This window comes from Puntigrus tetrazona, unplaced genomic scaffold, assembly GCF_018831695.1.
Source record: "Puntigrus tetrazona isolate hp1 unplaced genomic scaffold, ASM1883169v1 S000000446, whole genome shotgun sequence".
Taxonomy (NCBI): Eukaryota; Metazoa; Chordata; class Actinopteri; order Cypriniformes; family Cyprinidae; genus Puntigrus; species Puntigrus tetrazona.
Window position 1 is genome coordinate 190,104 of NW_025048089.1, and position 27,272 is coordinate 217,375.

The following is a 27,272-nucleotide window of genomic DNA, read 5'->3' on the forward strand; positions in this document are numbered from 1 at the left end:
AATTAGCATTTTCTTGAAGCAATGAAGTAGCCTAATTGGTTGTTATTTTTCATACTTACGAGAGTTATAGAGTTTGCAAATGCCGTTCTGCACATAGGTCTTTGAAACTGAATTAGAAAACTGATATTTTCTCCAGAAATGCAACAAAAAATTTTAGGAACCTGAACAAAGCTTTGTTTTCTCTTTCAGGTGAAAAAGACAAAATTATATTTTAATATAAAATATATAAAAATATAACTTTTTTTTTTTAAAGAAATATAAATCAAAGGAGAGAGAGAGAGAGAGAGAGAGAGAGAGAGAGAGAGAGAGAGAGAGAGAGAGAGAGAGAGAGAGAGAGAGAGAGAGAGAGAGAGAGAGAATATTATTAAATATGCAAAATGCAATTATTAAAAAAACTTAAAACATTAAAAAAATAGATTATATAATATTGATGTTTTATTGATAATATTATTTTATAGTGTGGCATGGGAGATAGATACGATATAATATATAATTTCACAATTTTAAAGTATTATTATTAAAGTATTGATATATTTAAGTATTTCCCTAAGATATGAAAAAATTCTCAAACTTTTAAAAATAGAATTATATTTTTAAAAAAACAAACTGTGGATGAAATAATGTAATTTATAAATTAAACAATTGAACTGTAATATTATAGGCCTACGTATTGAACAAAAACATATATAACTGTCTAAATATTACTATTCAAATCGTTTTATATTAGGCCTATGGCCAATGGTTTGTTTAGACGTCTGTCGCCCCCAAGCGGTCAAAATGACTAAATGCTGCACTACAGCCAGGAATATGATCACGCACACACACACACACACACACACACACCATACTTGTGCATGACAAGAGCAAAATGTCAAATATAACTTTATTTATTTTTCATTCGTATTTTAACGATTGTCGTTTGTCACGTGAGTCAGTAAGCGCGCGGTCGTCAGCGAAATTTAAATCCAGAGTTCAACGTTAAACCTTTAGCCGCTTCTCTGATTGAGCAACCTGCGGTCAGTGAAGAGTGGAAACGGTTGCGAGAGCGTTTTGCAACATCCAGCGATCACGGCGCGAGCGATCAGCGTGAAGTCACGGAGGATTCACTTTCCGCGATTCAGTGCCTGCGCCCTCAGCCTCTGGCAGACGCGCTACGTTTAACGGCGCCCGGTGGCGCGAGCGCACGCGAGGGAGGGGCGGTTACGCAGTGACGAATCTCCGCAGTCAGCTGCTGTGAGTGCGCAGCACCGCTCTGCCAGAGACAGCAAAGAGGAGGAGAGGGAGGAGAAGAAGATACAGCACGGGCGAACACTCCAGGAGCATCATGGCACCAATTGGATTAAAGGCGGTCGTTGGCGAAAGTAAGAGCATAATGTTAATCTTCGGCTACCGAGGTTTAATATTCAACCGTATGCGCGTGCTATTTGATGGTACCTTCCCTTTTGCATGTGCCATTAGTGTTCCTCGGCGTTCGGTTCCCCCTGGATGCGGCTGGTTGTTTCCCTGCCATTGTGCCGAACGGGGAGGACATTACTCCCGGGATGCTGCGGATGCGCATTGTGCATCATGACGTGAATAGGTTTAATTCTCGTCGCACGCTGTTTAAATGCATTAATAAACCAGGCAAGCACCAAAAAACGCTCGATGCACCGGCGTAAAGATGGTCCATCACAGGAACGCCCTTATTCTGCACGGACGTTTGAGGAATTACGCAGGGTTCTGTCGACAGACCTCTGCGTTTTTGTTTTATTTTGCTTCGGTTTGTCATTTACAGGCGTAACGAGGATAGGACAGAGGGGACGTTTGCCCAACTCTAATCTTCTAGTTCTGGAGACGAGCCTTAATATATGCGTTTTGGCAAAGCCTCACCCCTGTGATTGATCACCAGTGCATTATATTCCATTGCGTAAAGCTCCAGCTGGTGAACCGATCTACCCAGGAAGTGCCCGTGCTTTTAGCGCGAATGCAGCTGCCTCGCATCTCCAGATGGATCGTTAAATGGCGGAGCGGTTCGCGTTCGGTTGAATAAGGGAAAATGAGAGCACCGAATGCGCATCCCTCAGAGGTGTAGCTGTGTCTGTCATGTGTAGCGCATACTAGCCGAGAGAGCGTGCGGGAACAGAATGGCGTTTAGTACGGACAGACTGATGGCGGTTGTGGGAGCTTACGGTATAGAGAAATATTTGGCTTATGCGGGAGGATACGGAGAAAACCGTTTTGATATAGCTTCTGAAACGGTCAATTAAACATATTATTACAAATGTGACTTTTTTCCACAATGTGGGTCTATGACATTAGCCACTGCGTTTTCAATCAGAAATGACTAGTACATTTCACAAATGATTAAGAAACGGCAAGTAAATAGTATTTTCGTGTCAAAGGCAGGCTACTCCAGTCATCTCACGTCAGTTGTTACATTTACACATTTTACAATTTAAATAAGAACTATTTGATATAATACTATATAATAAGCCATGATCAGATGACTATTTATTTATTAATAAATTAAGATAAATTAAGAAGTATTCTATTTGTAGCTTAATAGAGTTAAATAAAATATGTTTTACATTTATATTTAACATACATATCGTTTTCATTTGAGTATAAGAGTCATTTTTAATTAAAATATGTAAATACATAAAAACATAATATGTTGAATAATTATTTAAAATATTTGTGTAAAGTCTATCGTTTTAAAACAAAAGAATGAATCACAAATGAAGCATATATATATATATATATATATATATATATATATATATATATATATATATATATATATATATATATAGTTTGATTTAAAATAATGAAATGATAAAGGAAAAATAAAACCAAAATATTTAAAAAAAAAAAAAAACACTTAACCTTTCCATTATCTTTATTTGTCATTGACTCATATTATGCCCACATCATTCACATAACCGCATTTTGAGTTTGTTTTGTTTGTAATACATCAGTTAATGTTGCTGAAACACCTTATGCTAACTTCAAACTGAAAGCACAGAAAATCCGACAATAGTGAAAAAGCTATTGCATTGTCCAGTCCAAATGAAAGGCTCGCGCACATAATCAATATCGACTGAAACCTGATCATTAAAAGCCATAAATGCTCCGAACACCTGCCTTGCATTCTGTCTTCCTCACACACGGGATGATGGATTGGTTTTCCTGCGATTTGATGTGCCGTGGGTGTATGTGTGTCTTCTCCAGGGACATGAGATCCAGTACACATAACAATGATCAGACGCAGGGTCAGACAGAGAGCAAAGGCATGAGCCGAAGACTGACCAAATTCACATATGTTTTTGCTTAGACTGTCGATGTCTGTTGATTTGTTTTACCTTTAAAATAAGCAGTGGGCTATATATGCGCTGTAGGATGTAATATAAGGGGACATCGTGAGTACACATGGACAGCATCTGTGTGAATGACTCACAGTATTTGTCTAAAGGGTCTTTCATCGGCATTAGTCTAGCTCTGAATGAACCAGTTCTTTTGTTAGCCTGCCTATTTGTTGATCCATTTTCATGAATTGAGCTTATACTATGCCCTACTTACCAGATTTAGCCAAATTACACATTCAGCATTCAGGAAGGCATATGATATTAGTGCTATTAATAGATTAATCACCTTCAAAAAAATCAAGGTTTTTCTTTACAATATATATATATATATATATATATATATATATATATATATATATATATATATATATATATATATATATATATAGTAAAGAAAAACCTTGATTTTTTGAAGATAATTATATATATATATATATATATATATATATATATATATATATATATGTGTGTGTGTGTGTGTGTGTGTGTGCACTGTGTATATTTTTATTATACAGAAATACACTCAATATATATTTTCTTAAATATATGCATAATAAATATACACAGTACACATATATATATTATATAAAGAAAAACTTTCATTTTGCATGTGATTAATTGTGATTAGGCATTTTACAGCACTAGATTTTTTATTATAATGTATAACTTGAGTCATAAAGACCAGGGAATGTCAGATTCATATCCAAACACACAAAGCCTATATGTAGGGCTATATGACAATAGATTGAAACGTTTTAATATTAATATAACAAGCTGAAATGAGACGAGAGTCATAGATCATACCGTGCATGCTTGTGTATGGAGAGGGAAGAGAGGACAGTCAGTGTGCCCTGCGGCAAACTGTAAGCGTGTGATTCATGCTTCACTTGAACGGAGGACATTTATAACTCCTTTAAAGCTCAAAGACAACTCCATGCCTGTCACGTCAGCGTGCATAACGTGGAATGTATTAGGAAGCTTTTGCTACAATGGACATTGTTTATCGTTTTCCATTAACAGAGCTGGGGAGTATGGATCCAGCGTGTGGCTCTTTATTGTTTCAGAATTGCATTCCATAGCAACTCATCAAGGTTTCTCCTGCAAGCCAGACCATGTCTTCACACCGTTTATAAAGAACACGTAGACCAGACACGCACCGGGATAAAAAATAGCAGTTAATGATGATTAATTCTAGTGTGGATGAAAAAGAATGAGGGGTTAAATGAAGGGCAGAGTGAAATTAAAAAAGGGAGTAGCAATACAGACTAGATCTTATATATTCAGAGAACACCAAAAAGCAGCTTAAACCAGCTCAGGGTTTATTTAAAAAGGTTTTTGAGCAATTTTCTGGACGTCAAGATCATTTTAAACCATCTTAGGCTGGCAAAGCATCTTAGGTTGTTTAAAAATACTCTTTAGATGCTCTATTTGAAGACAATAAAACAGATTAGGGATTGATTTTCTCCCATTTTATCATCTGTCACGGAATAACTACATCTTCTCTCGGAAAAGTATTCAAATCCATTGCTTGCGTTATTAAGCACTATTAGCAGCAAACCAGCCAGAGGCTTTTGTAGTGTTCTAGTTATTTTAGATGTTTGCTCACAACGCCTATCCCAAATCTCAAAAACCAATTCTGGCAAGCCGTGAACCGCGTTAAAGATGCTGCTGTCTGTTAGTCTACTGTACGCCGGCATGGCTGTCTCCATGTCTGAAATGCACCACTAGCCTGTCATTATCCATGATTGCACTCGCCCTGACATTTGGGTGTTGCATTAGCTTTGTGCAAGGGTGCACAGACCAGTGTAACATCTCCGATCTCTGCAGGCGGATGCACAGTGTACCAACAGGCGAAATGAATTATAGATTTCTATTTAGATCAGCCATGAGCGTGCCTTTGTTCGTGCAGTTTTATGTCAATTCTCCCTTGTGGTTATTAACGGCATGATCTGGTTTAGGATGCTTTTTATGTTTAAGTTAATGGTAAAGAATAAAGATAACGTTTAATTCAAGGTCTCCGTTGAGTCCCCTGGAATACATTATCCAGAATTCCTCCCGTTGAGAGACGGTTTATTGCTTTCCTATGAAAATGAGCCTGGAGATGTTGAGACAAACAGAGAGCTAAAATGGACTACTGCAGTACAGTACAAAACATGCTGTAAAATACAAAACATGCAGATTATCTATAATACAGATATATGTACTATAGTGCTATATCCATTATTTGATGGTCGGTTTACATTTATCTATGTGCATGTTCATTTACCCATTTTTACACTTATATTAACATCTAAAAATCTAGAAAGTAATTTTTGTAAGAAATCAAAAGAAATTAAAAAGAAAAATAAACGTATAAAAATATTAACAGCTACAATAATTTAATTCCTAATCTAATCAAAATCAATTGTATTATTTTATATTATAGTATATTAATATTTCTTCCTGTATATTACATAAATTATCATAATTATAGTGTACAATATGTGAACATATACATATTTGTATTTTTTTATTTAATTTAATATTGTTATTAAATATTAACTTTATTAGTCTTGTTAAATGACTATTTTTTTAGATAACATATAGGGGGAAAGAGCCTGCGCAATTAAATATTCAACATCATCCGCTACAAAATACTAAATAAATTGGCCCCGACATGAGTGATAGTTTCATTTCCAATTATAATTATTGCCATGTCAGGATCAGCCTGAATTATAATATCATGCCTGGCATGAAGTCTTTTCAGCATCACTTTTCTTTCCTCAGAAAGCTCTTGTGTGCATTCATTGAGCGGGTATGTTGCGTAGTGACTCAGCATGCTGAAATTCTATACCAGCAGGACAGCATCCGAGTCAATGTGTGTGTGTGTGTGTGTGTGTGTGTGTGCTCTGTCCTTGGACTCTGTGACGTTGGTTGGGCTTTAGCAGAGCATCTTCTGTCTGTTACACAAGGGCAATATTGGATAGTCACCTTCTCAGGGGCATTATCTGACACTATGCGCATAGACCGCACTGCAGTATGGATGAGATTCTCAGACAACACCAGTTCTCTTCAAAAGCCTCTATATATTAAAATAAAACTCCTTTATAAGAAACCCATGATTCAGTTTCTGTTTGCAATCCTACGCAGCAGATATTTATAGTAAAGCTTGGCTGAAAAATAAGAGAAAAGCACCAAGGTCACTGATGCATCCAAGTGATGCAACATAAATAGAAAACGAGAATGGTTTCTAGGTTTGGTTTTCATACCAGAAAATTAAAGCAGATCCACAAGGATAAGGAAAACCACAGACTGTCTCTTTAAGGTAAATGGTCGTAAAAATCCGAGAGACTGAGCGTAAAAGTGGGTCATGAAATGAGAGTGCCCTGAGGGAGCCTGGGAATATGGAGGGTTAAATCTGCAGCGATGAGCAGCTATAGTTTTTTTTTTTTTTTTTTTTTTTTTTGCATTGACCAGAAGCACAGCTTGGGTGGTATTTTTCTCTGTATTTGCTCTGAAATGGCCTACAAGGGTGATTTGATATAAGTATCAATACGGTGATGATATACTACCTAATTTTATGCAAATATCATCACTCATAAATGTTTCTAGATTAGACAAACTGATTATTAAGTTAATAATCATGCATGCAATCACTAAAGCAAATTTACATCATTTACAATCTTGCTTTTTATTATAGTCAGCAAAGTATATTGCGAATGAATAGCATATTAGCATATTGCCTAGGAATAACCAGCAGTCAAACACAGTGATTGCATCATATCAAAAACGCTGTCCTTGCTAAAGCAATCTTTGATTACAGCTGCAAGATCTAGCTTAGTTTAACCAAACATCTACTTTTATCGCAAACTACAGCTTGTGCTTAATTAAGACATCTACATTAAGGTTAAGTATGAAGAGTGAAGAGCTGAAGTGAGATGAGACTCCAGTTGGTGTACTCAGGAGAGAGGTTCAGTGTTTAAGTGAAAGAGCATGAGACAGAAACCATATATTGCTCTTACGACGGCATCTGCCCTTCTTTGTGACGTGCTGGAGAAATCAGTCTGACATGAACCAGGAGAACATGTATATCTGTGTCAGTTTTAAAAGCAAACTGAAACGCTATCATTAATACAAATGAATGATACCATTGTAAACCTTAGTGTGCTGTTGGCCAACGTGCTTATTGCACATTCGCGCTCCTGTTTAGACTGCCGTTGTGATGAAATTTAGCCTTACATCACTTCTTCACCAGTGGATCCTCGGCAGTGAATGGGTGCCGTCAGAACAGGAGTCTGAACAGCCAATAAATACATCACGATATTCCGCAAGTGATCCACATTCATAATTAACAACTATCTACGCCTTTGCAAATTCATCAAGATGTTTTTTAACTTAAAGTATATGGGTCCTTTATCTTTAATATTGCATTCTGAAGTGAAAAAGTTTTGTCTGAATCAGGAGAGAAATGTGCAAAAAACATTTATATGCAAAAATTCATGTTTTTGTTTTACAAAAAGATAAATGATGGCCTTGAGTTATGTGGATTCCTGCGTGATTTGTATTTTATCAGCTGTTTGGACTCCCTGACGGCACCCATTCACTACAGAGGATCCATTGGTGAGCTAGTGACGTGATGCTAAATATCTCAAAATCTCTTTATGATGAAGAAAAAGCTCATTTACATCTCGGATGACCTGTGGTTGGTTACATTTACAGCGAATTTTTATTTTTGGGTAAAATTATACCTATGTAACTGTAAATGACTCCAGTGTAACTGGATATATATTATACCCCATTTGGTCTTTGCAAAATCAGTTAAACCCAAACACCTTTGGGAACGCCTTTTTGAGAAAATCAGCATTCAGGCGATCCGGCCTGCAGTGACACATAGCTGATAGACTGCGGTACATTTTATTACCCGATATGAGGTGGAAAAGAAATAAATGGAGTTCATTAACTGAAACCTGGCCTGCAGTCTGTGTGTACAGTATGATAACCAGTTTATTTCTACCGCACTGCAGGAATTCATCTTGAAAAGGTTACACATCAGCAAGGAAGCTAGATCAATACATCGAGAAGTCCCCATAAAAGAGTGTCTAAAATAGATGCATGCATGCCGATGGTGTTTAAATGCGCACTGATTAGGATTTTGAGAATATTGCAGAGGCCTTAGATGAGGCCGTTTGACATTCATTTCGTCCTTCCATGTATTTTTTTCCCTCATTCGCAACAGTAACCCCCATTTGTACAGTAAAATGGTTTTTACCTTAGTCCTGGAGGCTGAACATGGGCAGAAGTGAACTCAGGCCAGTGGGGGTTGTGCCGATGTCACATGACTGTATGAAGTGTCCTCTGGAGACAGCTGAGAGCGACGTGACCGGAGTATACCTCTGAAAGTGTGTGCCCTTGGTGTTATTTTCAGTAAAAGTAGTAGTAGAAGAACACAAAGACACACAAAGCATAGATACTCATTCAAGCAAATAATGGATAAGAACAAATGTAATTTTCTTTTAAATGTATTTTATTTATGAATCAATGTAAATTAAACGCACATTAAGAATTATTACATTATTACATATTTAGTATTATTTATATACTATATAAGTATATAAGATTTTGTACCTGTTATTTTATATACCACATAGTATTTTGTAATATTAATTTTTTTTTCAGTATTTATTATATATTATATATATTATATTTTTAGTTTAGTTTTAGCTTTGCACTTTTGTAATTTTTTATATACTGGTAACTGCTTTAAGTGCAAGTTTTTAGTGTAAAAGCCATATTTTATTACAGCTTTATCTTAGTTCATTAAAGGGTTTATTTAGATTTAGTTTTCGTTTAGTTACATTTACATATTAAAGGCTTTTAATAGTTTTAGTTAACAAAACCTATATATATATATATATATATATATATATATATATATATATATATATAGGTATCTTTGACCTGATTTAAAAGCATCATCTTGTGTGAAAAGTACAATAAAAAAATGAGACAATAATGAAGCTCTGCTGAGGATTTGAATTATATAAGCTTTTCTGAATTCTGCTGGCTACAAAAAGAAACATCCCACACATTTTGGAAGGTAATGCTAGTATCTGGAGCTTTTTAAGCGTGGCTTTTTCACTGAAGTCATACTTTACTTACTCGTTTTTTTTAATTAAAAACCATTCTCCTTCCCAACATGTCAGAATTTTGACAAATATGTTTTCAATTGAACTCTTTAATAGATTGCTTTACTCTCGGTTTGATTAGCTTTGGCCCTCGTTCACATAAATTGCTACCGGAATCAATGCTAAATCTCCTGTTAGCTAAACTGCCTGCTAATCTTATGCTTGGTGTTTAAACACCCATAATCCATCTGGATTCAGCCAGGATTCAGCGTTTTCATCCACAGCGGAGCTTAACTCTGTATCGCTGCACCGGCACAAATGTCAAAACCACAAAATCACCCTGAGCGCCTTTATTCTGACACTACAACCAGATGGCTAGCACTGCAATCATGCTAATATTGGCCCCGACACACAAACATGGTCGCCTCCGCCCAATCCCTGCATGATGGGATTACTTACAGCAGAGTAAGAGAGATCAACCACAGAGCAGAAACAGTAGTTACAGAAAGAGATTCTGCATAGATTCAATTCTCAACGATCGGCTGTGTTCATTTAACATCGTCTGTAAGCAGCACAATCGTGGCATCTGAACAGAGGGAGATAAACAGATTTAATTTGCTACCATAGCAAACGTTGTCTCTGTCTCACATCTGATAGCGCCCCAGCTTCCCAATCTGAGACAAATGCACTTTACAGGGAACGGTGCATACTGAATAAATTTTTTATAAATATAGAGCATTATGGCCTTCATTTTTATGTGGAGCATCAGCCTAACACTTCATTAGCATAAGAAAATAGGAAAACAGCACAATAAATAAATAATTTAAGTGTTACTTTTGCTAAAGTACTGCTTTTAAAATATGTAATTGCCATTTTATGTCACAATCAACACTTTTTTCCCCACATAATTTTGACTATATCTCACAATTGGCATTTTGACTTATCGCAGAATATCTGAAGAGGTCAGCTGCAAAAGCATTTGTTATTTTCATCTAAAATGAAATTTTTACTATGTTTAGGTTCAGTGATTTTACTCTAATTGTAATGTGCAGGCCTTTTGCAATTAAAGTGAAATAACCGAACACAGATATAGGAGAATCTAGAAGAACATTTCATGTATACTATACTCATAATTTCATATAACATTTGATTTATATATTACACCTGATGGTTTTTCTTAGGGTGTGACTATCAGTTGCCACTTTTTCTCATAATACTAACTTTCTATCAATTTTAATATTTCATCATCAATGCTTTTTCCCCATATAACTGGGACTTACAATCGGTGCTTTTTCTAGCATTGAACGTTGTATAATAGCTGTTTTTTCCTCATAACTGCCATTTTATTGCTGCTAATTTGGCATTATATCTCACAACTGTCAAATCTTTCTCACACTTGTTACTTTAGACACACTTGTTAATTTTACAGCCTTACAGTTCGGATCTTACACAATCGTGACTTTACATCTGAGAATTTGACTTTTACATCTCACAGTTGTGTTCCTTATCTTGTAATTGTGACTTTATATCTCCCAGCTGTGATTTTATTTCTGTGATCGGGTTGGTAATGTTTCATAAGAAGCAGCTGGGTGTAGCTCAGCCAGTCTCGCCCCACAGTTACATTCCTGATCATAATTTTAATATTACCTGGATGACCAGATTAACTGCATTTCATGAATATGATTCTTTTATGCAGCCAGAATGCCAGTTTATTAAGAGGCATGCCTATGAATTTTGATGTAACAGATGCCAAAAAAAACCCTTCTGAGAGAGAGAGAGAGAGAGAGAGAGAAAGAGAGAGATAGCAAAAAGGAGAGTGAGATAATCCATTTTAGTAGAGGACCAGTGGGCACAGTCAGGCTCAGGTGTGACTAGGACAGAACGGGCACACACACACACACACACACACACACACACAACAATGCCAGAGGCTTTGCATGGCAATGTAGCAGGTGTGTTTGATGATAAAGGGTGCGATGGAGAGCGATATACATTGTGTCATGACCAATGCCTTCATATTTTTGATTGTGCAAGATATTTATCTGCCTCCTACACATCAGTAGCTATTAACATCATTTATAAATGACCACACAAGCTGGTTCCTGTCAAACACAATGCAGTACGACACATATGCAGCCCTTAACTGTCTAATGATTTTTTCTCCTGTGATGAATCTAGAGCCGTCCTAAACAGTCAAAGAACTGTTCAATAACGGCAGCAGCTATTTTACGCTAAAATACAGTATTTTTATTTTTTTTAGCAAGGATGATTAAGTTGATTAACGTGACAAAAACAACATTTATAACGTTACGAAATATGTCCAATATGTCCAATTGGCATTCTAATGACAAAAGAATCCCGTTTCTTTTTGTATAAAAATATTTAGTAGCGCATTTTTTCAACGCTGATAATAATAACAAAAAAATGTTTCTTGAGCAGCAAATCGGCATATAAAAATGAATTTTGAAAGGATCATGTGACGCTGAAGACTGGAGTAATGATGCTGACAATTCATCTTTGCTTTACAGGAATAAATACAATTTTTTTAAATAAAACAAAAGTTGAACTGGAATATTGTTTATCGCACACAGCATGTATTTGTGGTTTAAACATGGATATGACTAGTCAAAATCACTAATATCTGTTGTTTGATTAACTTTTCTTCCTGCAGAGATTATGAATGATGTCATCAAGAAGGTGAAGAAGAAGGAGAGTGGAAGGTAAGACAAACTCAGTAACCCCGTCGCCATAGCAACAACTCTATCCTTATGTCACCGCACCACAGTTTTAATCTTTCATTGAGTCCCCGAGCCGCAGACAGGAAATCAGAGTGAATAATTAAGCCCAAACAATTCCATCCATCCTGTTCTGCTTGTATCACACCGCATGCATATTTATTTCTGTGCCATATTAATAAATAACAGTTTTCACACTGCCTGCATAAGCAACAGACCTTTCTGTTGCAGTAAAGTGGGTTTCTGAGACTCTCTCATGGCTCCTGCTCTCTGTTTTTCTCTGTAGGCTTTGATTGTGGACCAGCTCAGCATGAGGATGCTGTCCTCTTGCTGCAAAATGACTGATATCATGACAGAGGGCATCACCAGTAAGCCAATCGTCCGTTTTTTATCTTCAGATTAAAGTAAAAAGTTTACCATTGCTGCTAACAACAAGTCTATGGCTCAAAGACTTGAGACATAAAAATTATATCCAATTTCATAACTGATCTCTAAACCTCAAACAATTCTATAATCGCAAAATAGCGACCAGATGAAAATAAACATAAACTATGCCCACACAAGATACGTCTATGAGATATCTGCAAAAGAACAGATCCGGAAAGCATCACACTAAATTAAAGTTAGCAATATGTTAGGCAATATATATATATATATATATATATATATATATATATATATATATATATATATATATATATATATATATATTTAAAATGACTATTTAAGCTTAATTTTCTTTATTTTTGTATTTTTAAACATTTTATTTTTAATGCTTTAATATTAATTCAATGTAGAGGCAACATTTCACATGTTTCAAGGCAAAGCTTTTCATCTAATGAAATTTTATTTTAGCTTTATTTAAATTAGCCAAACATTTTAATAAAAATAACCCATTCAGAAAAGAAAAGCTGCTTCTGTGACTGACCCGCTGTTTCTACTTTTATCTCTGCAGTTGTTGAAGACATTAATAAGCGAAGAGAGCCTCTCCCGTCACTGGAGGCCATTTACCTGATCACCCCGACTGAGAAGGTACTCGAACACACTGATTTTAGAAGATGCTAATAAAGCAAAATAACACCACCAGTGTAGACCGTTTCGCAGCGTGGAGGCGGAACCTTCACACTGTACACACTGAACATATGTGATTCACTAACACGTATATACACACACACAGTATTTACACAGCCTACACAGATAGCCTGAAACTCTTTGTCGTTTCTGCTGGCCATTTTGGTTGCTATAACAACACAAAACACAGACGCAGTCTTATCTAAAGGTTGTTGTATTTCTCTTACCAGTCCGTGCAGACTCTCGTCAATGACTTCAAAGATCCCCATTCAGCGAAATATAAAGCGGCTCATGTGTTCTTCACTGACTGTGAGTATCTGAGGGTACTCCACTGTACTTCAAGTGCTCTGCAAGCATAATACACACACCGCAGTGTTAATGGGACCTCAATCAAACCTAGACTACTACACAGGAAATCAGCAAGACTTTCCTACAAATATTAATGAACTTAATTATTATGTAGTTTGTTACAAAAATAAAAAGGAATTAGGAAACATATAAGTGGGCAGTAAATAAAAAAAAAAATAATAAATTAACTAAACATAATGAATACATAAAAATAGTTAAACCTGCATCTATAACAATAAAATAAAATAAAGCTTAAATATGCAGTAAATTCTGGATACATTTTTGACATTAAATTGTTTGGCGCATACACACACACACAAATTTAATAACATATATAAACAAAAAAAGAAGATAAGAGAATAACGGAATTATATGTTGCAGTAAAATTTTGCAGCTGATTTTGGTTGTATTTTTGACTTGTTTATAAAAGTGTAAATTTGCAGTTAAATATTGAAGCTGATTTTATTGGAGATTTTATTGCTGATATATTGCAGCTGATTTGGGGTATATTACACTTAATTTCAGATATTTACATCTATATAAAATAGCGTAAAAGATTATTTTACTTTAAAAATTTAATAAACTATCGGTCATTGCTCAAAATGCTATGTCAACTACCAATGTTTTTTTTTCCCCAGCTTGCCCGGACCCCCTGTTTAATGATGTGGTGAAGAGCCGTGCCTCCAAAACCATTAAAACCCTAACTGAGATCAACATCGCCTTCCTGCCCTATGAGTCCCAGGTGAGCCATTTCAGGAGGGGAGAGGACGACAGAGATAAAAAATAATTAGGAATAATGACTATCCGTATAGAGAACTATCCAGAAACAACTCTGTGAATGCAGAAATAGATCGTTACAGCTCTGTGGCTGGGGGGATGCAGTCTGGCCCACAATGCCTTGCTGCTTCGGCTGTCTGCTATGATTAATTCAGTGGAGTCAGAGGAGCAGTGCGTTTCTGCTGGCGTGATGTTGCAGCTCAGTGCTTTGCAGGCCCGCCTCGTTCAGCAGCGCGTAATTGGCCGACGCAGCATCCACAGAGAGCCTTGGCCAATCAGAGGTGGTTATGAGAGGAAACAAGCATCAGGGGGAACCCATCTGCTCAACAGAAGGATGGTCATGTGACCCTGTTTGTGCCGATAGGGGGTGGGGAGGGGTGGTTGTGAAGACCTATACAGATAGACGGTCTGACACAATCAGAGATTCAGCCACAGGAAACACATAGACAGGAAGGAAATGAATGAAAGCAGAGACTGGAGAAAACTCACTAACTCCATGCTCATCCCTCAGACTAGACTGGAAACATGTGACATGCATTCAAAAGCATAAAAATATTTATTTATAGAATAAAATTCATTTAGAGTTAAATGCTAATAAATTAAATGAAAATAAATGCTGCCTTGGTGAGCTTAAGATACGTTATTTAATATAACAAAACATTTTAAATATAAACTGAATTATTTACTGCCATTTACAATTATTGGCTTTTTTTCCTGGGGTTTACTATGCATTATACTATATACTTCTCATTGAGATTGCCTAGCATGGCTTTTTATAGTGATATAACCTATTTCAGATCAGTTTTATTTTAGTATAATTGAAATATTAATATGGTTTTATATACACACACATACATGAGTCATTGGCCAAAAATATCAGCACCATTGGTAAATATGATTAAAGGCAGTTGTGACAATTAATCTGCATTGTTAATCCTTTTTGATCTTTTACTTGAGAAAAATCTATAATTATTCATGTTCATAATCACAGTGGAGCGCTCAAAATTGTGAATATGAAACAACATATATTTCAGAGATATTGTACTGATATTATTGGTGTCAATAATTGTGTGTAAACGTGTATTAGAGAAAATATCATTTTAATTTATGAATTTTTATGAATATATATATATATATATATATATATATATATATATATATATATATATATATGTTCATTTTAGTCATTTTGTGTTTTGTCATTTTAGTACTTTTTGTTTTTGTATCTATAAAATGTATTTAATTTTATTTCCGGTTTATTTTATTCCATCTAACTAAATCAACATGAAAGACATTGCCTTGTGAACTTAAAAAGCTTATATTTTCTTTCACTTAATATTTATTGCAAGTAACATTTATATATATTTTTTTATGATTTTAAACTTAATTTCAGTTGTACTCAACTATAACAAACCATTTTAGATAGACCCGCCCTAAATGGCTCTCAGATACAAAGCCCCAGCTGATCAAATCTCCTGTGAACATTACTGCTCTATCAGTGACGAGTGTGAATGTGTGTTTAGGTGTTCTCTTTGGACAACCCTGATGCCTTCCAGAGTTTCTACAGCCCTCATAAGACACAGCTGAAGAACCCTGTGATGGAGCGGTTGGCAGAGCAGCTGGCAACGCTGTGTGCCACACTGAAGGAGTACCCTGCCGTCCGATACCGAGGGTAACAATTAATCACCTTCATAACCCATCCGTTCCTGACGGTGCCATTTTCACATTATGCAATCATATTTATCCTACCTAAACACACTTACAGCAGGAACTAGTGTAGAAGACAGATGCCCAGTCATCTCTGGATCAGATTGCAGGAAGTGGCCGCTCGTCAGGATCAACAGAGCTGTCTCACGTTCGCTTTCTCTGCTCTAATACTCTGATTTTCTGTGCACAGGGAGTATAAAGATAACGCCACTCTGGCTCAGTTGCTTCAGGACAAACTGGACGCCTACAAGGCAGATGATCCCACAATGGGGGAGGTGAGCGGCACATCTCAGTTACTGCACTGCAGGGAGAAAGGAGTTAATACATGCATATAAGAATATGCTAGAAGAAGGAGTGCATGTTCCTCAGGGGGAACATAAGCAGCTTTCAGCGCAGTCTTGGAAAGATTTTGATTTTGTTAAACCTTTAAAATAGTAATTATGATTAAAATAGTATTGATGTAATGATGACTGTCCTGGTCTTACTGTGGACAAGTTATTGCATTGGATTCTTAATAATCAGAAAATGGCTTGTGCTATTCATGGAGTAATAGTAGATTTTTTCTGATCTCTCTGCAGGGTCCAGACAAGGCTCGCTCTCAGCTCATTATTCTGGACCGAGGTTTCGACCCCGTCTCTCCTGTCCTGCACGAGCTCACCTTTCAGGCTATGGCCTATGACCTGCTGCCCATCGAGAACGATGTCTACAAGTAAGTCAATATATATTTTTAAAATAACATTTACTAGATTAAATTATTATATTATTACAGGATATTATATTGTATAGATATCATATAATATCATACAATAAAATTATTATAATACATACAGTATAATATGTTTTTTTTTTTCTATTTTTAAATAATATTTTCTAAAAATGTAGCTTCTTTTATTACTATATAATAGTATTACAAATATAATATCATAAAATAATAAAAATACATCTGATTTATTAAAATAATAATTAAACCACATCTGACTTCTAAAATATTTAAATGATTTAAAATGTTTAAATAATATTAATGAGTTAATTTATTATATTATTCCATTCTATAATGAAATATTCAATAACTGAAATACACATAATATAAAAAAAACTGTTATATAAAATATACCATATATAATCTAGTATGATATAATATAATAATTTAAATAATAATATAATAATTAGTTTTATTTGTATCTGGCAGGTACGAGACCAGTGGAATAGGAGACTCTCGTGAGAAGGAAGTGCTGCTGCATGAAGACGATGACCTCTGGGTGGCACTACGGCACAAACATATTGCTGAGGTCTCACAGTGAGTAAACCTTACATTTTTGGTCTTCAGCTCTGGTTTTCCTGTGATGAACTCCGTCTGTAAATGGTGACATCCCTGTTCTCTTCCTACGTTCTCATTTTCCTTGCTCACAGGGAGGTGACACGTTCCCTGAAGGAGTTTTCTGCTAGTAAACGGATGAATACTGGAGAGAAGGTACGCTGGAGTCCGACTGAGGGGGAGGGGCCTGGAGGAGAGAATAAATGAGGAGTAGCACAGAGAGAATAGCATAGCGTGGGCGAAGGAGGATAGCCTGGCAGATTGCACTGGCAGCCGAAACCAATCCAAACCATGATGGCTGACTCATGTGAAAGCATTCTCACGCCACGGCAGGATTAGTATTGATTGGTTTACTGACACAGCACAAGCCAATAGACATAAACACACACATTTCTTCTGCGACATACTATGCTATATATGCAATAGTGTATAGTCTCACAAACAATTGCAGCTTTTATATCGCAATCGGTGTCCCGAATTTTGCATGCTGGATATGAGACTTGTCTTTACTTCTGGTTCTAGTTTCATTTCTGAGACAGTCCTGTGTTTCTTCCAGACCACCATGAGGGATCTGTCTCAAATGCTAAAGAAGATGCCGCAGTACCAGAAAGAGCTCAGCAAGGTGAGAGAAGTCCAAACACATGTGCATTTAGCCAAACAAGAGACCCCTTGTTGGAATTTTGACCCTTAAAATCTCTGCCCCTTTAGTACTCAACCCATCTGCAGTTGGCCGAGGACTGCATGAAGCACTACCAGGGAACCGTGGACAAGCTGTGCCGTGTAGAACAGGTACAAGTTTGCCACAGACATCAAAATGTTATTGTGATATTATTGTATATATATATATATATAATTAAAGTGCTTAAAATGCTTTTAAAAGATTTGCTATGATTTTGCTAGAATATATATATTCTATATAGCTAGAATATATTTAGTTAGTATTTTGACCAAACTATAATCATCCATACCTCCTCCATTTTCTGACTTCTAGTAGATAAAAAAAGACATTTTTCATTGGCTGTTCATTCTATTTCTATGGTGTAGGCTGAAAGCAACCAAAGTAAGAGGTGGTGGGAAGGGAAGTATAACACAGGAGCTGCTTGGAAAAGTTACCCACTAGGTCACGATTTATTTTCAGTGAGGGGGTGAGCAGAGCGGAGAGCAGGAGAAATGAAACTGCCACAATGAGCGATCGAGTATTGCGTGTCTAAAAGCTGTGTGCCTAGAACACTGCACTAGGTCTATCACCTATACCAGGAACCACCGCGGATGAAATTAATCTAACTATGCTAATGAAAATGAAAACATCGTATCATTTTAGATTTTTATTGCTTCCAGTGTGCTAAGCATTAATTTATGAAGTGCGCTCTGTCACCCGGCAGGATCTCGCTATGGGAACAGACGCTGAGGGCGAAAAGATTAAAGACCCCATGAGGGCCATCGTGCCAATCTTGCTGGATGCCAACGTCAGCACCTACGACAAGATCCGCATCATCCTGCTCTACATTTTCCTCAAGAACGGTTAGAGTCTTTGGCGGCCATTTTAAAGCGAAGTTTGTTTCTCAACGCCCAGATCAGCCATTTTGTAACATATGTGTTCCTGTGTCGCGAAACAGGGATCACAGAGGAGAACCTTAACAAGCTGATTCAACACGCCCAGATCCCTCCTGAGGACAGTGAGATCATCACCAATATGGCTCATCTGGGCGTCCCAATCATCACGGATGTACGCTGTCCGATTTGCATCCTAAGCAATGCTTAAGCCTCCTCGGCTGTTAAAGCAGTTTTTTCTGACCTGCCATTTTGTTTCTGTACGCTGCAGTCTACTCTCCGCAGAGGCAAGAAGCTGGATCGTAAGGGAGCGTGTGAGCGAGCAGACCTATCAGCTTTCTCGCTGGACCCCACTCATCAAGGACATCATAGAGGTCGGTCCTGATCCACACAGTTTGACAGAGCAACTGCGTGTAGATTGCGTGTAAATGTGTGGTCTTGCTTTGTTTGTCAATGTTGTTGCAGGATGCTATCGATGACAAGCTGGACACCAAACATTATCCAGACATCTCAACACGCTCGTCCTCTTCCTTCAGCACTTCTGCAGTCAGGTACGCCGCTCACCGGTTCGGGAAAAAAAGGAATTTGAATTGTACACTTCTTTAGGAAGTTCAATTGGAATGACAGGGAAAATACTTGCAAAAAAAGGAAGCAAATTATAAATGAAATGAGCAAGAAATTATTTTTCAGGTGTTTTATGCTTAATTAATGAGAGATATATTAAAGCATTCTGTGTTCTTTTACTATTTTCCGTAAAACAATTAAAAAGAAAATACAAATATTTGGCATTTTATAATCATTTTAAATATATTTAAAATAATATAATATACATCTTTAATATCCTCTAATGCTTCTGGTATTACCATATTTAAAAAATTATATTATGTATATGATGTTTATAAATCATTTAATTTCATTATATATATAATTTCACATATTCATTTTTATAATCTTAATTTTATTGTTTTACAATAAGGTTAAACATTACTGGACATTAAATAACACACTAACAATAGAATCAAATTCTATATTTTATATTATATTATATGATATTACTTTCAATAAAATTCTAAAGCATGTATTCATCTTAGTTAAATATTAATACATAATTAAAATGTTTATATTATTTAATTGACAGTTGTGTTTTTATTACCTAAAATCAACAAAGATTTATAAATTCTGTAACAAATGCATTGGTTAATGCACTAATATATATATAACTAAAGGGACCCTACTGTTAAATTTGTATTTTTTATTTTATTATCATCGATTTTATAATCAACATTTTAAATGAACAAAAGCTAGCAGTTATTTATTTAGTTTAAATGTCCATTACACTTCCATTTCATTTTGAAATTTCAAAGGCAACCCTAACACACACACACACACACACACACACACACTAAAACCCCAATAAACAGGTGTATGCATTTTTGTATTGCACAATTTAAAAGATAGAAGCAACTTGGATCAATAATCATTTGTGCACCCAAGGGGTAAGGAGAACATTGAGATCAATACCTTGATCGGTGGGTGGTAATGATGTGGGGTGTGGGTGAACATCAAGTCTCTTTCAGAAGCGGTGGAAACTGGGATATTTCCTCAGGGTCAGCAGTAATGATCCCGCCGCACTGTTCTGCTTTCAGGACAAACAAACCAGCACAGCTCCTGTAAACAGTAGCAGAGGCAAAGCAGGATGTCCCTGACTCCCACAGAGGGAGAACTGGGAGCTGATGGGTCCCATTGTGTAGCTATTGATTAGACTCGAGATCACCAGCGTTCACTCTCATTATACTTGCAAATAACTGCCATTCCTTAAAGGGAAAGTTCAACCAAAAATGAAAATTCTACCATCATTTACTCACCCTAAATTTGTTCTAAACCTCTATGAATTTCTTTCTGAACGCGAAAGAAGATATTTTGAAGAACGTAGGTAGCTACAATAATAAGTTATTGATTCTCATTGTATTTCTTTTTCCATATTATATTCCATATTAAGTCAATGGCTACCAGAGCAAATTATAATAAAAATCGATGTTTTTGCCTGTAGTGTCTAGTCTTTAGTCACTCATCAATCAATCAATCAATCACCTTTATTTATTTAACAATACATATTGTGTCAAAGCACTGAACAGTATCAAATTGGAAAATAGAGTGTCAGTAAAATATAACAAGATTAAACACTCAATTTTCAGCTAAAGGCATTTCATTATTTGAATGCAGAGACGTCATTGTCTAGATCAGCTCAGTTTCAATTGGATCTTTGTAATCAAATCGACAATAATCGCTAGAAAATAAGTTACGAAAGATATCAAAGGGGCCATATGATGCTATTTTTAAAATCCTTATTTGGTGTAACAGAATACGTTGACATACTTTAATAATAATCAAATTTGATCACCTTTAATCAAATACTGTACGTTATCGTAACTCCTCTATGCCCCGGCTCTTTCAAAAGCATCATTTTCTACAAAGACCTTCCTTCCAAGCAGTCTGCTTTGATTGGCCAGCTGGCACAGTGCTTTGTGATTGGACGAACCCTACAAGCATGTGTCAGAAACGTTACTCCCCTTACTAACCTTGAAGTTAACATGCATTCTTGTGTTCTTTCCATAATAGTGCTCGATATGGCCACTGGCACAAGAACAAAACCCCTGGAGAGTACCGTACGGGCCCTCGCATCATGGTCTTCATTATTGGAGGCGCGTCCTTTAGCGAGATGCGCTGTGCCTATGAGGTCACACAGGCTAATGGCAAATGGGAGGCCATCATTGGTGAGTCTGCAGAGGATACTGTTAAAAGTCACTGTAAATTAAGCAACCACCCTTTAAGATTTAGATTAATATCTTCATATTTAACTATACATGTGTTTTTGTTGTATAATACGTGTAATCAGACAAAAATCTGTCTTGTATATTTTTCCTGTGCTCTTGTCTTGTATGGTATTTTGTGCCTGTCATGTTTTAACTGCTTTTAAATTGCAGTCGAGAGCCTCTGATGTGTTCATAAGTCTATGTTCGTAAGTTCTTCTTTGTGTGTGTCTTGTGTGCGTGTGATAAGGTTCATGTTTAAGATCTGTACTTGTGTTTAGAATTGTCTTTTAAGCTTACTTTCAAGGGTTCACACACTGCTCTTAAAGGAATGGTTTACCCAAAAATGAAAATTAGCTTAAAATGAACTTATTGTCTACGATTTTTCTCTTCACCTAAACAGATTTGGAGAAATTTGGCATTATATCACTTGCTCACCAATGGATCCTCTGCAGTGAATGGGTGCCGTCAGAATGAGCTGATGAAAACAATCACACGTAATCCACAGTCTAGTCAAACAATTAAGTGAAAACTGCATGTTTGTAAGAAATAAATCAATCATTAAGATGTTTTCAAAATGTGTCAGCTGTTTGGACTCTTATTCTGATGGCACCCATTCACTATAGAGAATTCATTGGTGAGCAAGTGATGTAATGATAAAAATATACATCTTTAAGTGGCCTGAGGGTGAGCAATATTTCATTTTTGGGTGAACTATTATGAGTTCTCATTAAAATTATTGAGTTTTGGTAACTGCAAATTACTGTCAGTGTGAACAGCCCTTTAGAATTTAATGTTAAAGTATGGTATCAGTCTGTTGTTTTCGAGAAGAATTTTGAGCATTTAAGATTTTACATTAACACAGAATTTCTAATTGGTGGATTTGTGCAACCTGCACAATTTTGTCCAAGCATGAGGTCTATTAGAGATGAACAATGCATCAGAAGGACCTCTATGGAATTAATTTGCGGAATGACTTTTTTAAGTCGATTGAAGGAGGCCTGACATTTATTGAGTCTTCCATCACTGATTCGTCCAGCCAGAGCTTCCAAAAAAATCATTTTCTTTGTCGGGGTTCTAGGACGATATTTCTGAAACATCAAGATCTACAGATGGTGGAAATGGTTTTTAACCCTCTTTTGTCCCCATAAAGATTAACGGTGGTGAAAGAACGTGAGGTGCGGTGTGAGATTCATTCTGAGCGTGAAGCCACCTTTGTTCCTCCGCAGGTTCTACTCACACGCTCACCCCAACCAAATTTCTAATGGACCTGCGGCACCCCGACTTCCGAGAATCCACTAGGGTGTCCTTTGAGGACCCTGACCCCTCAGACGAGTGAGAGAGAGAAAGAGGGAAGGGTGGGAGAGAGAAATCACACTCTGACAAAGTAAAGGCAGCCGAACAAAGAAACCCTTTCTGAACCCCCACAGCACAAGGGCTTTCTTTTCTTGCTCCTGTTACCACACTCTACCGTTTTACTACGCCACCACGCCTCAGGGATGGGCGTCCGGCTCCTGACTCCGATCTGCAAGTCTCACTCGGGCTCCGCCTTCTGACTGGGACCAGCCAATATTGATCTGCTGAATGAGTCATTCAGAACTGCAGTGGGCGGAGCCTTTTTTTTTTGAGTGACAGATGCAGTAGGAGTCCTGACCCCATCCCTGTTGACCGCATCCTCTCAGTTTGGGTGGATTAAACTGCATTCTCCCCACTATGCGCCTTTTAATTCAATGGAGTCTCCTCTTCCGACGAGGAAGGGCTTCCTCCATTTGCCCTCCCAAATATCATTAATTTTTAAAGCTCCATTTTCCCGCAGATTTAATCTACCCTTAAGTCTCACCATATTCCAATTATTTCTGAAAAACAATTCAAGACAATCACTCATATTAACTTTATTTTTCCCCCTCTGGAGAGGTAATTGATGCCAAGTGCAGGATGATTTGGTTTTGTTTTCAATCTAGTTCCTCAAACTACCTCACATCACGTCTACATGACCAAGTGGCCGTCTGCAAAGAATATATGTAAAAAATACCTCCGCCAGACAGCGACTGGCTCATTTCCTTCTTTATAATTCTTCTGCAGATGCCAAAGCTTGAAATGTAGCTGTGTTCTTCAGATATGCTTTAGCACTAACGCTTTCCCCAGACACTAACATTTTGAAACTAACTAGTTTGGGCCCTGGCTATGTCATTTTTCAGAAACCTTCATGTGTTATGCCTCAGGTGCTGTTTTTTGCATTAAAAATAACTTACTATATTATTAAATGGCAATTTAGTTCATGACTGGTAAGCAAAAATAGATGATGTTTTGAACAAGCTAAGCAACACTTTATATTACACCACTGTAATTCTTGTGCAAGCTTGTGGTTATATTAAATGTTATGAATTAATCATTGCAATTCATTTAAAACATACTATTAGTTGTGCTTATGGGTTAAATACAACTTTGTCACATGCTCTCAGTTACCACAGGAAATCATTTTAACTCGTTTGAAAGCATTTGCTAAACTCGTTTGCAGTAATGATCTTAAAATGAAAACATATGGGGCATTACATTGTAATAACAATCAAAAACAGCACGCACAGTTCTGGAAAGTACAGCCATAAACCTGGTATATAATATTTTACTTTCTTATTTTAGTCTTTTGAACTCTTTTGAATACCTTGCCCCATATACTTCCTTTTTAAGAGCATTACAGCATTTTTGTCAAACAACTAGAAAAGTCAAATTGTTTTCTGTGGTAATCATAGATGCTGTTGATAGAGATTAAGTTGTATTGAACCCGGTATTTTCCTCCGAAGCATTACAAAGAGCAGATAACATTTAATAGCCAACAAATGCACACAAATGAGGTCCTGTAATACAAAGTATCCTTTCAAACAGCTTTACTGACTAAACCATCGTACAAGAACGATCATTGCTTAACCCTATCAAGTATCCATCACTCAAGTGTCAGGCTGCTAAAGCTATATCCCTTTTGATTTCCCCTTTTTCTGTTGGTTTTTCGTGTTCGTTAATGATCACACCATAAGCAGTATGCCAGTCCTAACCCATACTGCAACATGAAACACTTCTTGACTGTTCCAGCCATTACTGAACAATAATATGGTTTGTTTCCATGGATCTTTAGTTTAGACCCGCTCATCTAGTTGAAGAGCTACAAATCACATTGTGAATCCGATTAGCGATTAGCAAAACTGCATGTTTGCATTTACTTGGCCCGGAAGATTATATCAGTTGTGATCAGAGCCAGGCAATTCAGCTGCACGCTCACATTCGGTCCTACTTGTTCAGCTGTATTTCTGTAGGCAACCCTCACTCTTTAAGTTAATGTGACACTTACCATCAAGCGTTTTTTCAATCACTTTTATCGCATTACAAGTAGTGGAACATGCAGCTTTGCTAAAAATATTGTAGAATAGGCATTTGTTCCACAGGGCACCAAAAGGAAAAAATATTTTTCAGTGCACACCCTTGCTTTTTTTTTTTTCAGATGACCCTGTGGCACAAATGTTTTTGGATAGTTTAAGTGTACAGTATTTGTGATGTGTTAGAACTGTGTCTTCAGCTAATTATCTAATCAAATTGAAATATTTCCATATTTAGCGATTTTAAAATGTTCACGCCCAAACGAAAACTCGCTGAATAAATATATGTACATATACTACCATTCAAAAGGGTTGGTAAGATTTTTTTTTTTTAATGTTTTTGAAAATAACTTCTGCTCACAAGGGCTGCGCTTTATTTGATTAAAACTGAAGTGAAAACTATTACCATTTTAAATATTCTTCAGTGTCACATGATCCTTCAGAAATCATTCCAATATGCCAATTTGCATGTGGAAACATTTCTTATTATCACAGTTGGAAATGGTTGTGGAAACCATGATATATAGTATATATATAGTATTCTTTCTGTAAATAGGGTATTTTAAAAAAGCTGCACATTTAAATTTGTAACATTATAAATGTCTTTATTCTCACTTTAAATCAATTTACTGCATGTCTTAATAATCTTTCTAACCCTTTTAACTTTTGAAAAGTTGTGTATATACTGTAAATGTACATATATATATTCCTTTACATTTAAAAGTAATATATATTCTTTAACATTATCGATAGATACACAGCTGAAAGCACATTTTTAGAGTTGATCTCGGTATACGTATAAATGTAATGACTTTCTCTTTGTTTCTCTCCTCGGTGCTCATCTCACGCAGGTTCGACCCATATCACCGGCCCCACCCAGCTTCTGGACGCTCTCAAGGCCATGAACAAACCCGACGAGGAGCAGACAAGCTAAAATCACAACTTCCTCCTCCCCAACCCCATCGCCCAGTTACCCTCTCCCTCCCTTCATCCGTCGCACCTGTAAATCGCACCGCTCCTATATAAATTGTGTATGCATCTTGCTTGAGAGAAAAAGAAAAAAAAAAAAAAAAAAAAAAAAGGTGATTGGTGACAAGTTAAAAAGAATATTCTATAAATTTATATATATTTAAATATATATATAATGTTGAAATAAAAGAATCATTGCAAGTATTCTTCTGTTTTACAATGGATGCAAATGATTAGACTGTCAAACTGAGTTTTCATTTTGCCATTTAAAAACCTGAAAGTACCAAATGTAATATTGTATGTTATGGAACCTGCTAGAATGCTGTAAATGGTAGATCACTCTTTGCGTTTTGTTCCTTATTTAACTTGGTGTGTATTTTTTCTTTTCTTTCTGTTATTTGAATGGTTTAAAAGTGGTTGGGGGAGGGACTGGTTTTGTATGCAAATAGACCAGTGAGGCAAAACGATGCATATCACTTCCTACGCTGAAGGCTAAGCTGCCGCCCAGTCCGAGATGCTTGGGTTTAATTGTTGTCTCATTTTAGATGTGCATGCCATGGACGCTACTATGTGGGCCATTTTGACATGTTTTCAAACGCAAGTAAAAAATAAATACAAAAAACATGTTAAGAACGAAACAATGAGCATCTTCTGGGACTCCAGTGATGAAAGAGGAAGGAGGCCAAGGAGTAACAGATCAAAGCCTCAAGCCGCAAACGTGAAAGAGACACTGTGTACATAGATAGCGGGCGTCACCCCCTCCTTCAATCGCTGATTCCCGGGGCGTTTACTCTCCATCTCCTTTTCTTTTTCACGCCTCCTTCTGGCAGAGACCTCATGATTTAGTGTGAAGAAGGCCGTTGCTTGCAGATGTTTAAGGAATTCAAAAAAGGGCCAGTTGTATTTCAGTATTGTATCTCTGCCTTATCATTGGTTATGTAAACAATGTTTAACCGGGACATGCACTGAGTAGCGTGTTGTTGTATGCCATATGTTACTGTTTTTTCTGCCTCACTGTTGACTGGTGAAAATTTCTGACTGTAAGTAGTAAAATCATTTCCTTTGCCAATGTGAAGCCACTGTGTTTGTGACAGTATTAGCTGTAGCTGTAGTGATAAACTGGGGAAAAAAAATAATAGGTAAAATCTATCTTTCGTTTGTCCGTCCTGATAG

General features: G+C 36.5%; 1 protein-coding gene across 1 annotated transcript; it reads left to right on the forward strand.

The window, feature by feature from the left end:
* The first annotated feature begins 1,323 nt into the window (after positions 1–1,323).
* On the forward strand, positions 1,324–26,061 carry LOC122333954 (syntaxin-binding protein 1-like). Its single transcript, XM_043231816.1, is given in 22 exon segments — positions 1,324–1,361; positions 12,120–12,152; positions 12,155–12,168; positions 12,470–12,551; positions 13,139–13,215; positions 13,485–13,563; positions 14,241–14,344; positions 15,903–16,051; positions 16,277–16,361; positions 16,665–16,795; positions 17,276–17,383; positions 17,497–17,557; positions 17,958–18,023; positions 18,110–18,190; positions 18,784–18,922; positions 19,018–19,127; positions 19,224–19,259; positions 19,261–19,326; positions 19,418–19,503; positions 21,572–21,726; positions 22,992–23,149; positions 25,982–26,061. Coding segments are annotated over 21 exon segments (1,809 nt in total). The 5' UTR covers position 1,324; the 3' UTR covers positions 23,102–23,149; positions 25,982–26,061.
* Positions 26,062–27,272: the final 1,211 nt, after the last annotated feature.